Source organism: Chiloscyllium punctatum, chromosome 27 (assembly GCF_047496795.1).
Source record: "Chiloscyllium punctatum isolate Juve2018m chromosome 27, sChiPun1.3, whole genome shotgun sequence".
In the NCBI taxonomy this organism is placed as follows: Eukaryota; Metazoa; Chordata; class Chondrichthyes; order Orectolobiformes; family Hemiscylliidae; genus Chiloscyllium; species Chiloscyllium punctatum.
This window is the reverse complement of record NC_092765.1, coordinates 2,585,419-2,599,521: the sequence shown is the minus strand read 5'-3', so window position 1 is coordinate 2,599,521 and position 14,103 is coordinate 2,585,419. Positions and strand designations below refer to the sequence as shown.

The 14,103-nt window shown below is 41.6% G+C and overlaps 1 protein-coding gene across 3 annotated transcripts in view; it reads right to left on the bottom strand.

Moving 5' to 3' along the window:
* LOC140453352 (myotubularin-related protein 9-like) overlaps positions 1–13,692 on the bottom strand; it is a 48,841-nt gene extending 35,149 nt beyond the window's left edge. The window contains exon 1 of one of the 3 annotated variants that reach the window (XM_072547913.1): positions 13,008–13,692. In XM_072547913.1, the coding sequence (XP_072404014.1) occupies positions 13,008–13,375 (368 nt within the window). In that variant the 5' untranslated portion in view covers positions 13,376–13,692. The remainder of the gene's footprint in view (positions 1–13,007) is intronic. The other 2 variants (XM_072547911.1, XM_072547912.1) reach the window with 2 other exon arrangements.
* Between the last annotated feature and the right edge of the window lie 411 nt (positions 13,693–14,103).

Below are 14,103 nucleotides of genomic sequence, written 5' to 3'. Positions count from 1 at the left end.
CTGGTGACTCATGGAGGTCTGGAGGGGTAACAGGTGAACTAGAGTCTCCAGGAGCCCACTCAAACTTTCGTGTCAGGAATTGTCTCCATTTGGATTACAATCGGGGGGCGTGGGGGGCAGGGGGGAAACTTGTCTCTGTCTACTTTCTGATGGCAGAGATTTGGATGGCAGAGGGAAACATGGCAAACTGCTTATTAGCAAGGAGAAATGACACTGTCTGTAATGTTCAGAAATGTGGAGTTCTCTCACCACTACCTTGTGAGAATATCCCATCTCACCGTTCAACATTTGGTTGGAAAATGGGAATTTTTGATCTCAATGTTGGGAAGCTTCTCATTCGCTATCTCACATGATCCTCCCAGCTTCCACATCATTGTCCACATCTTTCAGGAGCTGGGGAGATTTTTCCCAATGTTTTCCAAGTCAATTGTTCTGTTCTTAACATGAGAAATGTGCTTGGAGATGTGAATATAGTAACTTTATGACACTGAGACCTTGCGAATACATTCAAATTATTTGAAAGCAACTTTTCAGTTCAGGGTGTGATGATCAGTGTCAGAATGTGGTCTGAATGGACATTCTTCCCCTTGACAACTTACTGGTCCTAGCCATATCCCTACGTTCCCGTTTAAACACCAAAGGGAAAATACATTCTGGCCCCATTCTTCTGGTGCAATGTGGCATTGATAGAAATCCAGCAAAACATGAGCTTCACAGTGGTGTGTAACTGAAGAGAAGCCAAAGAATCCAAGACAAAACAAGCTATATTTGTTTGGAAACTACAATGGATGTCTCTACCATGTTTTTGCTGACAATACATATTTCAATGACCACAGTTACCTCTTTGCAAAAACAGACAAAAATTTAAAAGTACCAACATTTCTATAATTACATTTCTGTCTACAGAGCAGATTGTCTCTCTCGACAACATAATAGTCTTCTTGTAAATGATATAAATTCCTCTGAGTGACAGCTGAGAATTGAAACAAGCTCTCTGATTTAATGTAAAGCAAACTACACCAGAGCAAGTGAGATGGTTGTTTCATAACTTTAGTAAATTGCCGACCAGTCACCTGGAGTGAGATGTATTGCATAGAAGTAGGTGATATCCTGTTGACAGACTACAGACAGGGGGAGCTCACACAGGGAGCAGCTGGCAAGAGACATTCACAGGCAGTCAATTGCATGGATGAATTCAAGTGGCACCGAGATTAATATTTAATGGAGTAGCTAACATTAATTTTGGGGACATACTTGATGGAATATAGAATCTACTCTTATCCTGGATTTGCTTTGTGATGCTGCTCTTAAGAAGAAGACATTATTTTGCTGAATTAGTAGTAAAGGTAGGATTAATAGTAAAAGAATTAAATCCTATCTGTCCCTTAATCTCTGGGTCATGGCTCTCTGACCCTGATTGGCTAGTAGCCCTCCCCCTCAAAGCGGGTTATAATTGCCATACTATTAATCCAGAGACCCAGGTAATATTCTGGGGACTGGGGTTCAAATCCTAGCCCAGCAGTTGGTGGAATTTGAATATCATTAAAACCTGGAATTAATAGTTTAATGAAGACCATAAAACCATTGCGGATTATGCTAAAAACCCATCTGGTTCACTAATGTCTTTCAGGGAAGGAAACTTCCATCCTTACCTGATCTGGCCTATATGTGACTCCAGACCCACAGCAAGGTGGTTGATTCTTAGGAATGGGTAATAAATACTGGCCTAGCTAGTAACCCTTACATGCCATGAAGGGATTTAAAAAAAAGGTCAGGTGGATTGTGACATCTTTCATAAAATGAGCAAATCAGCTGAAGGAAATAGAGTGTCCCTACCATTAGGTATCTCCATTTGGAGAATTGTTGATCATTGAATTTCTCCACTTTGAGGAGATATAGATGCTTAGTCATTGAGTATATTCAAGACTGAGGTCAATAGATTCCTGGGTTAAATGTATTAAGGACATTGGGAAGAGTGCAGGAAGGTGTAGTTAGTGGGCATGTCAGCTGTGATCTTGTTGAACAGCTGGGTTAGGGTTAGGAACTGAACAACATCGAGGGCTGAAGGGCCTGTACTGTTTGCACTATTCTGAGCTCTATGAACTGTTTCCTCCTGTTCCAATTTCCTAGTTTATTATGCCCCTTTGTGGCACCATTTCCTTAAAAATGATCACATTTTGAGAAGTCAAAATGGCTCACATTGTGATTAATTCTGATTGTTCTTCTCAAATACATGTTGTTGTTTAAGCTCTCTCCTTATGTACACTTTTAGCTGTTAACATCTTTTTATTATAACTTGTTCCTGGTATCGCATTTTCAGCTGCAAAACAGAAAGTGCAGATATGATGAATGTCATACTGTCAGGGGACAACAACCCAGCAAGTGGTTTCAGAACAACAGAGCCCACACAACAGATGTTATGTGGCTTTTCAAAGGAACCACAGGATTGTTTTAAGGTGACCATTTTGTTTTATTACGAATCACCTTTTCCATCTACCGCGCACATCTCCCAATCAATGGCTGACCTAGCCTTGGGGAAAACACTTCACCTATCTCCTTCCTGTTCATTGCTGTTGCACCACCAGCTCTCTCTGATCAGTTGGCAGTAAATCCAACTTGAACTGAACATTATATTGAGAGTTCTTCCTGTTTGGGGACATCTGCTTGGACTGGAAAGGCATGAGAAATTTGATTTTGTTTTGTTTCAAATATTGTTTAAATCTTAACCTGCTTCACACTGGACAGGCCTCAGGAAGATAGCCAACTAACTGCTATTACAGTCGCTGTAATGAGGAGCATGTCATAGAGTCATAGAGATGTACAGCACATAAACAGACCTTTCGGTCCAACTCATTCATGGCGACGAGATATCCTAACCCAATCTAGTCCCACTTGCCAGCAACCAGCCCATATTCCTCCAAACCCTTCCTATTCATATACCCATTCAGACATCTGGCTTCTCTACCACAAGAGGCAAAGACAGTGGATACAGATTTGTGAGGAGTTGTAAATCTCAAGAAAATTACAAAGGTAGGCAATGGTGAGGATATGAAACATGTAGATGAAAGTTTTCATTTGATAACATTGGTAAGTACCGGGGTGACTGCTATGTCATAAAGTTTGGGAAATGAGAGGCAGGGTTTCAGATGGAGCTTATGGAAGGTGGAGGATACAAGGTCAGTCATTTTGAATCAAGAAGAATTATTTATTTGTTCAACACCTGATGTGACAGAGAGTAGTTCAATTGCTTGTTGCTGACTATGCTTGTGTCTGTGATGCTTACATTCCCTGAGAAAATGACAGCTGAGTGGAATCTGGAGAGAGGCAGCCAATAAGGTACAACCTTGTCAGGTCCCACTTGAATTTAATCCTTTGTCAGAACTTTGGACTGATTCTAAGATTACAGAAACTAAACTCATACTTTCTGTATTGACACTATCACAATGAAATATTGAGTGGATGATGTGTCCATCTCATACTAAACAAAGCCATAACAAACCAAGAATTACATTAAATATTAAATAATTTTATAACTATTAAAAAAAACTTTTAAGCTCAATCTTTTTGAAACATTTTTCAATTTCCACTCTAAAGGTTTGACCCTGAAGTGCCTGGGATTCTGTTTGAGTTCCATACAGATCTGATTCCAGACAATACAATTCCTGATCAACTGGTCTCACTAAGTCTCTAAATACAGATCATGTTTGTTTTCAGTGACTTTTGATGTTAACGATGTCGCTGCAAGATGTGAAATGCTGATTAAACCAACATTGAACAGATATGCACTTTAAAACATAACATAAAATACATGGGAGATTAAATCCAATAGATTTGAGCAATGACCATCTCCATCAAATAGGAATCTAAGCATCACAACCAGAATCAGTCATATTATCACATCATCCCCACTGCATCCCCCAATATCAGCATCCTGGGTTTATCATTGACCAGAAACTCAACTTGCTCCAGCGACATAAATATAGTAGCTACAAGAGTAGGTGAGAAATTATGAATTCTGCAGTGCGTAACAAATCTCACCATTCCACCATCTATAAGCATTGCTATATGATGATGAAACACTTTCTATTTTCCTGGAATGGGTGCAATTCCAGCAACACTCAAGATGCTTGATACCATTAAGGAGAAAACGCCACTTGATTTGCACCCTTTCCATTACTTCAATATTCACTCCCTTCACCATGGGCACCCAGAAGAACAGTGCGCACCATCTACAAGATATGTTATAGCTATTCAGCAAGACTCCTTCAACACCACCTTCCAAACCTGCACCCTCAACCATCTAGAAGGAGAAGGGCAGCTGGTACGAGGGAACACCATCACCTGCAAGTTCCCCTCCAAGCCACTCATCATCCTGACTTGGAAATATATCCCTGTTCCTTCACAGTTGCTACGTCAAAATTCTGGAATTCCCTCCCCAAAGGCATTGTGGGTCGATCCACAGCGCATGCATTTTCATGAAGGCAGCTCACTCTCATTTGGGAGCCTATACCTCATAAAGAAATAAATTGAAAATACTGTCAATTTCTAGCCAGTTCCCACTAGAGACACATGAATTTCACTGTAAGGTTTCCCACCTCAACTCCCCTCCCAGCTGGTGCATTCTAGATTGCCACCAGCCTCTGGGTGAAAATACTTTTCCTCAAATCCCCTCTAAACCTCCTGTCCTTCACCTTAGAATTGTGTCCCTTGTTTACTGGCTTTTCAACTAAGGGAACAGCTGCTTTCAACTCAGTGAAATAAAACAAAAACCTGCAGTTGTTGGAAATCAGAGACAAGAACAAATAACTGGAGAAATGCAGTAGGTCTGGCAGCACACATATGAACAGGTTCGAAAACAGCTTCTTTCTTGCTGTTATCAGACCTTTGCATGGATCTTTCAAATATTATTTTTGATCTCGCTCTCTGCGCCTTCTCTATGGCTCTAACACTGTATTCTGTACTCTGTTTAGATGGGTCAGTTTTTGTCCAATGTGTGCAGGAGGGTTTCCTGACACAGTATGTAGACAGGCCAACAAGGGCCGAGGCCACATTGGATTTGGTACTGGGTAATGAACCTGACTATGTGTTAGATTTGGAGGTAGGTGAGCACTTTGGTGATAGTGACCACAATTTGGTTACGTTTAACTTAGTGATGGAAAGGGATAGGTATTTTACACAGAGCAAAAGTTATTGCTGGGGGAAAGACAATTGTGATGCTATTAGGCAAGATTCAAGATGCATAGGATGGGGGAGGAAACTGCAGGGGATGGACACACTTGAAATGTGAAGCTTATTTAAGGAACAGTTACTACACATCCATGATAAGTATGTACCTGTCAGGCAGGGAGGAAGTGGTTGAGCGAGGAAGCCGTGGTTTACTAAAGAAGGTGAATCTCTTGTCAAGAGGAAGAGGAAGTCTTATATTAGGATGAGATGTGAAGGCTCAGTTACTTGAGAGTTACATGTTAGCCAGGAAAGACCTAAAGAGAGAGCTAAGAAGGGCCAGGAGGGGACTTGAGAAATGTTAGCGGATAGGATCAAGGAAAACCGTAAAGCTTTCTATAGGTCCACTGGGAATAAAAGAATGACTAGAGAAAGACAAGGGCCAATCAATGGGAAGTTGTGTGTGGAATCTGAGGAGTAGAGGGAGCACAGAATGAATATTTTTCATCAGAATTCACACTGGAAAAAAACAATGTTGTTGAGGAGAGTACTGAGAGACAGGCTACTAGATGAGACAGGATTGAGGTTCACATGGAGGAGGTGTTAGCAATTCTGGAAAGTATGAAAATAGGTAAGCCCCCTGGGCCAGATGGGATTTATCCTAGGATTCTCTGGGAAACCAGGGAGGAGATTGCAGTGCCTTTGGCTTTGATCTTTATGTGGTCATTGTCTACAGGAATAGTGTCAAGAGACTGGAGGATAGCAAATGTTGTTCCCCTTGTTCAAGAAGGGGAGTAGAGCTAACCCTGGTAATTATAGATCAGTGAGCCTTACTTTGATTGTGGGTAAAGTGATGGAAAGGTTATAAGAGATAGGATTTATAATCATTGGGAGAGGAATAAGTTGATTAGGCATAGTCAACACAGTTTTGTGAAGGGTAGGTTGTGCCTCACAAACCTTATTGAGTTCTTTGAGATGATGACAAAACAGGTGGATGAGGGTAAATTGGTTGATGTAGTGTATATGGATTTCAGTAAGGGGTTTGATAAGGTTCCCCACGGTAGGCTATTGTACAAAATATGGAGGCTTGGGATTGAGGGTGATTTAGTGGTTTGGATCAGAAATTGGCTAATTGAAAGAAGACAGCAGGTGGTGATTGATGGGAAATGTTCATCCTGGAATTCAGTTATTAGTGGTATACCACAAGGATCTGATTTGGGGCCACTGCTGTTTGTTATTTTTATAAAGGACCTAGATGAGGGCGCAGAATGATGGATTAGTAAATTTGCAGATTACACTAAGGTGAGCCATGAAGTTATGCTGCAGCTGTACAAAACTCTGGCGCAGTCGCACTTGGAGTATTGTGATGGTTCTGGTCACTGCATTATAGGAAGGATGGTATGGAGGGAAGGTTTTACAAGGAAAGGTTGAGGGACTTAAGGCTAGAGAGAAAAGGTTGAGAGGTGGTTTAATTGAGACATATAAAATAATCAGAGGATTAGATAGGGTGGACAGTGAGAGCCTTTTTCCTCAGATGGTGATGGCTAGCACGAGGGGACATAGCTTTAAATTGAGGGGTGATAGATATAGGACAGATTCAGAGGTAGTTTCTTTACTCAGAGATTAGTCGGGGCATGGAACGGCCTGACTACAACAGTAGTAGACTTGTCAACTTTAAGGGCATTTAAATCAGATTCAGATCACTTACACCGTGGAAACAGGCCCTTCGGCCCAACAAGTCCACACCGACCCACCGAAGCGCAACCTACCCAGACCCATTCCCCTCCACCTAACACTACAGGCAATTTAGCATGGCCAATTCACCTAACCTGCACATTTTTGGACTGTGGGAGGAAACCGGAGCACCCGGAGGAAACCCACACAGACACGGGGAGAATGTGCAAACTCCACACAGTCTGAGGCGGGAATTGAACCCGGGTCTCTTTAAATGGTAATTGAATAAACATGTGGATGAAAATGGAATAGTGTAGGATAGATGGGCTTCAGATTGGTTCCACAGGTAGGCGTAACATCAAGGGCCGAAGGGTCTGTACTGCGCTGTGATGTTCTATGTTCTGCTATCTAATGCAGTGTGTATGGTATGGTATAACATACAAAACAACACTTTTCACTGTAGTGGTTCAGTTCGCCGAGCTGGGAATTTGTATTGCAGACGTTTCGTCCCCTCTCTAGGTGACATCCTCAGTGCTTGGGAGCCTCCTGTGAAGCGCTTCTGTGATCTTTCCTCCAGCATTTATAGTGGTTTGTCTCTGCCGCTTCCGGTTGTCAGTTCCAGCTGTCCGCTGCAGTGGCCGGTATATTGGGTCCAGGTCGATGTGTTTGTTGATAGAATCTGTGGATGAGTGCCATGCCTCTAGGAATTCCCTGGCTGTTCTCTGTTTGGCTTGTCCTATAATAGTAGCGCTGTCCCAGTCGAATTCATGTTGCTTGTCATCTGCGTCCCCTAGACAGGGGATGAAACGTCTGCAACACAAATTCCCAGCTCGGCGAACAGAACCACAACAACGAGTACCCGCGCTACAAATCTTCTCACAAACTTTGAACTTTTCACTGTATTTCTGCATGTTGGATGCAGTGACCGTTCAGAAGAGGATGTTTCTGAGTCTCTCCAGCTATTTCTGCTTTCTCTCCATCCTATCCATGTCCTTCATAATCTCATACACCTCTATAAGGTTCCCCCTCAACCTTCTCTGCTCCAAGGAAAGCAAAGTGAGTTTCCGGCCTTTCTTCCTCACTAAAGTGTTGCATCTCAAACAACATCCTGGTAAATCTCCTCTGCACTCCCTCCAATGTAACCACATCCTTCCGATAGTGTAGTGATCAGAGCTGCATACACATTGTTTAGTTGTGGCCTCGCTGTACAGCTTCAATACAATCTCCCTGCTCTTATAATCTGCGCTATTACTGATAAAGGCAAATATCCCATTGCCATCTTAACTACCCTATAACCCTGTCCTGCCACCTTCAGGGATTTGTCAACAAGCATCCCAAGATCCCTCTGTTCCTCTGAGCTTCCTAGTGTCCTGCTATTCACCGAGTACTCCCTTGGCTTGTTAGTTCTTCCAAAGTGCATCACCTTACAGTTCCAGGGTTAATTTCCACCCACCACTGATCTGCCCATCCGAACAATCTGTTTATGTCCACCTGTAACCTAAGACGATCTCCCTCACTGTCACCATGGTTATTCATTAGGCCACACACAAACTTAGTTACCATCACTCTCATATGCTCATCTATATCATTTATATACATCATGAACAACAAAAGGACCCATACCCTGTGGTATGTCACTTAACTCTGGCCTCCAGTCACACAAGCAGCCTTTTACCACCACCCTCTGCCTCCTACCATGAAGCCAATTTTGGATCCAACTTGCCAAGTTACTCAGGATCACATGAACTTTTACCTTCTTTATCCATTTCTCCAAAGCCTTGTTGAAATACATACAAACTACATCCACTACATTACCCTCATCGAAACACTTGGTTACTTCCTCAAAAATTCAATCTGCTTTTTTTTGGCATATCCTCCCTCTGCCAAACCCATGCTGATTATCCTTGATCAAACCTTCCCTCTCTTAGGGACAGGCCAGTCAGCAATGTCTACATCCCACAAGTGAATAAGAAAAAAGGATATTAATTTGCTCCTTCAGAATTTTCTCCAGTAGATTTCTACCACTGATAAGGGAGTCATTGGTCAGTAATTCCCTTGTTTATCTTTCATGCCCTTCTTGAAATGTGAAACCACATTAGCTGTCCTCCAGTCCTCTGGCATCTCCACTGTGGCCAGAGAGGAATGAACAAATTGGGTCTTGACCCCTGTAGTTTCCTCCTTTGACTCCGACAGCAGCCTAGGACACAACTCATCCAGGCTGGGGACTTTTCCATTTATAAACCTGTCAAAGCTTCCACCATAACCTACTCTCTATCAGTCTGCTCAAGAACCTCACAGGCCACCTTCCTGAGTAAAGACAGATGCAAAGTACTTGGTTAACACTCTACCAATGTCCGCACACAGCTTTCCCCTTCATCCCTAATGGGTCCTACTCTCTCCTGGGTTATTCTCTTCCCCTTGGTATGTTTATAGAATATCTTGGGATTCTCCCTAATCTTAACCAGCAGTGATTTCTCAAGCTGCTCTTTGCTATCTCATTAGTTTCTTATGTTCTCCTGCCCTTTCTATACTCCTCTAGGGCCTTCATTGACTTGCTCCCTTTGTAATTGATATATGCCACCCTTTTCCTTTTTATCCAGTCCTAAATATTCCTCGACATCCAGGGTTCTCTGGGCTTAGTGCTCCTCCACTTCCTGTTGGAACTGTACTCTCCTCAATTCCCTTTTGAACACCATCCATCGCTCTAATGTGGATTTACTCTCTACTCCAGTCCACTTTGACCAGATCCTTCCTTATTTTAATTAAATCAATGTCTACACGCTGACACGTTTCACATTAAATAAATAACAAATAATAAATGGGTTTGATCACATTACACTTTTTGATAGTGAAAATATATTTGCAATGTCTTACAAGGAATAACTTGATTTATACAATTTGACATGGGAAGGCTTTCAAAGCAAAATGTTGAGAACTCCTGAAAGAGAAAAGCATCAACTGTCACAACTCTAATGGAAAGCGTACACTGGTAATCAAATTCCAGTATTCCACAAGCCATGACAAATGGATAAATAACCAAAGGAAACACAGAAATGATTCATTTGCCTGACTTTGACCACAGCGAAAATAGAGTCATAGAGATGTACAGCATGGAAACAGACCCTTCGGTCCAACTCGTCCATGCCGACCAGATATCCCAACCCAATCTAGTCCCACCTGCCAGCACCCGGCCCGTATCCCTCCAAACCCTTCCTATTCACATACCCATCCAGATGCCTTTTAAATGTTACAATTGTACCAGCCTCCACCACTTCCTCTGGCAGCTCATTCCATACACGTACCACCCTCTGCGTGAAAATGTTGCCCCTTAGGTCCCTTTTATATCTTACCCCTCTCACCCTAAGCCTATGCCCTCTAGTTCTGGACTCCCCCACCCCAGGGAACAGACTTGTCTATTTATCCTATCCATGCCCCTCATGATTTTGTAAACCTCTATAAGGTCACCCCTTAGCCTCTGACGCTCCAGGGAAAACAATTCCAGCTTATTCAACCTCTCCCTATAGCTCAAATCCTCCAAACCTGGCAACATCCTTGTAAATCCTTTCTGAACTCTTTCAAGTTTCACAACATCTTTCCAATAGGAAGGAGACCAGAATTGCACACAATATTGCAAAAGGGCCCTAACCACCATCCTGTACAGATGCAACATGACCTCTCAACTCCTGTACTCAATGCTCTGACCAATAAAGAAAAGCATACCAAATGCCTTCTTCACTATCCTATCTACCTGCAACTCTACTTTGAAGGAGCTATGAACCTGCAACCCAAGGTCTCTTTGTTCAGTAACACCCCCTCAGACCTTACCATTAAGTGTATAAGTCTTGCCAAGATTTCATTCAGAAACAAGAAAACAAAATTTATTTATTAAAAACAAGCTTATCCTTTAACAAGTGACAAAATGGATTACTAATTACTGCTAGGTAAACTTAAACGATATCCCTTTTAAACCCAAACACACACACATTCATTCACAAATAGAACAAACATGACAGGTAGTTCTGCAGAAACATCAGAGATGGAAAACATGGTCAAAAGGAGGTAAATTCACTGGACCAAGATTCCAAATCACAAAGGTAAAATGAACTTAATTTTTCCACAGTTCTTTCAGTTTTCTGGCAATGACATCACTTTGTTATTGATTGCAGAGGTTCTTAAATTTGCTAGCTGATCAACTGGACCTGAGTAATTTGAGTTAGAAGTTCTCTGCAGTGTTGTAGAATGTTGGTTTCTTCCACTCCCAAAGGGAGCAACAGTGAAAGCAAGATCTGTCTTTACTTGGCAAGTTTCAGGAGGTCTATGTGTAACTGCCCAAACTCAGTTCTGTGCCAAATTCAAGTTATCTATAATCACTTGATGCTAGGCAGCTTTTTTAATGCAAAGGCACCTTGCACCTGTTTGTCACATGAAAATATCAAATCCAGCTTGTCCAAATACTTAATTGATGAAAGGCTTTTGCCTAAAACATCGATTTTGAAGCTCCTTGGATGCTGTCTGAACTGCTGTGCTCTTCCAGCACCACTAATCCAGAATCTGGTTTCCAGCATCTGCAGTCATTGGTATTACCTCAAATATTTAATTGACTGAGTGTAGTCAATAAGTGAACACCACACAGTTCCGCTTTTGTCCGAGTTGTTAAAAAAAGGTTGTTTCACTGTCAGTGTCCAAAATTCAATGTTCTCAGTTTATATTTCCAAAAATGGTAGATACAATCCTTGCACAATTAATTCCTAAAATTCCTAAACTGCCACCTGAATTATTGTTAAATATTATACAACTACCCAGAGAGAGTTGCTGTAATTAAACATTTAGAACTTCGCTTGGCACAAATAGTTTATTTCCTGAGAAAAGTATCACTTTGGTCAGATATACAATGACCAACACAGACAGGCCTTTTACTGGAACTGTTACTTCTTCCTAAGTATGTTACGTTTAAATTATATTCTGTTTCAAAGCAGTAATTTACACTGAGCTGAAAATGTACTGGTCCAAGGAGGTATATTAATTGTGTGCTGCTCAATCTTGCCAATTTGACCTGCTTTTAAATTGAAACGTAATCTTGTCCAAATATATCTGTGTTAATGTTGAATGAGATAATGTGGGGTGCTGAAACTTTGTGTCAGTTTCTGAACAACAAGGTAGAAAATAATTTCTTGTACAACAGAACAAATAGCCAGCAAACACTAAACCCTACATTAAACATCAGATAAACTTCATACTGGTTTCTGTAAATCAAACAAATTTTAAGACGATGTTCTTTGCATAATTTATTTAATGGTTCCTTGAACGTTTTCAGATGTTCCCTACATTTTTACTTTATAAAACTTTTTTCCCCAAAATCTTACATAACATAATCATATGCAGACCTCAGCCAAGTTAAATAAAGCGTATGATTTTTCTGCAGAGCACGTTATTGTCCTGCGAGAAGGTCGTGCAGCTGTTTCATTTCTGGTTAAAATTTAACTTTGGTCCCAACTCAACATTTGTTAAGCACGTCTTTCTTTCATATCGACTGAAGTGGTAATGTTAAAACTCAGGAGCACAAATGAACTGCCTCTGCAGGGGTTGTTTGGAAGGCGAAGCAATTAAATGGAGATCAGAGAAACATTCTAACGTGGAAAGTCTCATCCTGCAGTAAACTGACCCACTGGGGACAAGGAGGGAGTATGCACATTTTCATTTAAACCTGACAGCGTGTTCAAGGTTGTGTCGTTGTTGTGGTTCAAAACACATTTTACCCAATGGTTCGTGTCAACATCTGGTCCTTTGAAGATAGTTTTTTAGCTTCGGGCTATGTTCCAGTCTTATTAAAGTCTTACATGCACCATTTCTAAAATACAAAAACCCTGGGGGCATTTACAAATCGTACAAAAAAACAAGCAACAGAAAGATCTTCACAATAACACTGTGCACTTCCTGTTTGGTAAAAATTCAGTTAACATTCGAGGTAAGCTTTCTGATAGGTTCCACACTGATAGAAAAGTTTTAATGTATTGTTGATTCTCCTACCATTAGTAAATAAATGACGCTTTGGACGGAAGCGTTTTTTAAAATAAATAACATTTCAATAGTTTCCCGGACATTAGGTGTGATATTTCAGTGACTGTACACGTCGGCTGAAATTCAACTCACAGCAGTCCTGATGAACTGACCTCTTTTCGATGGCATCTATATTCCTCAGTAACAGCCAAAGCTCCTCTTTGTCGCCAGCCCTGGAGGAGAGCAGCAGATGGTGGCTGGTTATGCACAAAGTGCCTTTCACAGGCGGCAGGAACGGCCGAGAGAGCAGCACATGGTCAACTTTCGACGTTTTAATGAGCTCTGAGAACTCCATAGCCCGGAGACAGACACAGAGAAACAATGAGCAAAAACCCTCGGGGTCGGAAAAGGAATGTACTCTGCACTGCAGCTCATTTAAATATAACGTAACAAAGAGTTTTTGAAAATGCCCTAATTTGGCGGCTTGGATTTGCTGTGGTTTCGAAATAAGATGGACAGAAATATGAAAATATATCTTCATGGAAGGAAAGTGATTTGGCAGCTGCCTGTGTGTTTGTAGCCTTTAGCGGATAGAGTTAACGGTTTACAGGAACATGTCCCTCTCGCTTTACAATGGCTGGTTCCGAGGGGGAAGCGGACATTTCCCGGTCGGTGGGTGGGGGTGGAGGTAGAAATCGGCAGATTACCCTCAATGACCAACTCCTGACCCTCACCTCCCACCTTCCAGCCAGTGGATTCTTACATTCCCGGGCATTATACACACACCCAGCTTACTGCCGAGAGGGAAACGTGCGATGGTTTTTACAACTCTGAGAAATCATCTTTTGTTCATTGGTTCAAAGCTGCAACGTTAAATATTTTAATACATAACCCCGCCTAGGACTAAAGCGTTAAATCAACTATTTTCTGTGGAACACAGTTACAGGACAGAAAGTTCAGTTTGATCTCAGTTTGACAGCCTCTCTGACCAGTTAAAAAGCCCCAGTTCCCAAATCCTGGGAACCAATCAGAACTTTATGGAGGACGGCTAATATTTCACAATATTTTTGATGCTGACAATATTCTGTCCCAGTGTGGGGTTAATAAGAAAAAAAATTCCCTTTCCCTCTCTTGTTTATAATAAAAGCTTTTAACTCAAGACGAGTAGTTTACAGCTGGCCAACTCAACTGATTCTGAAACAGATAGTGCTGGAGAAACTCAGCAGGTCTGGCAGTATCTGTGGAGAGAGGAAGCAGGGCGAACATTCC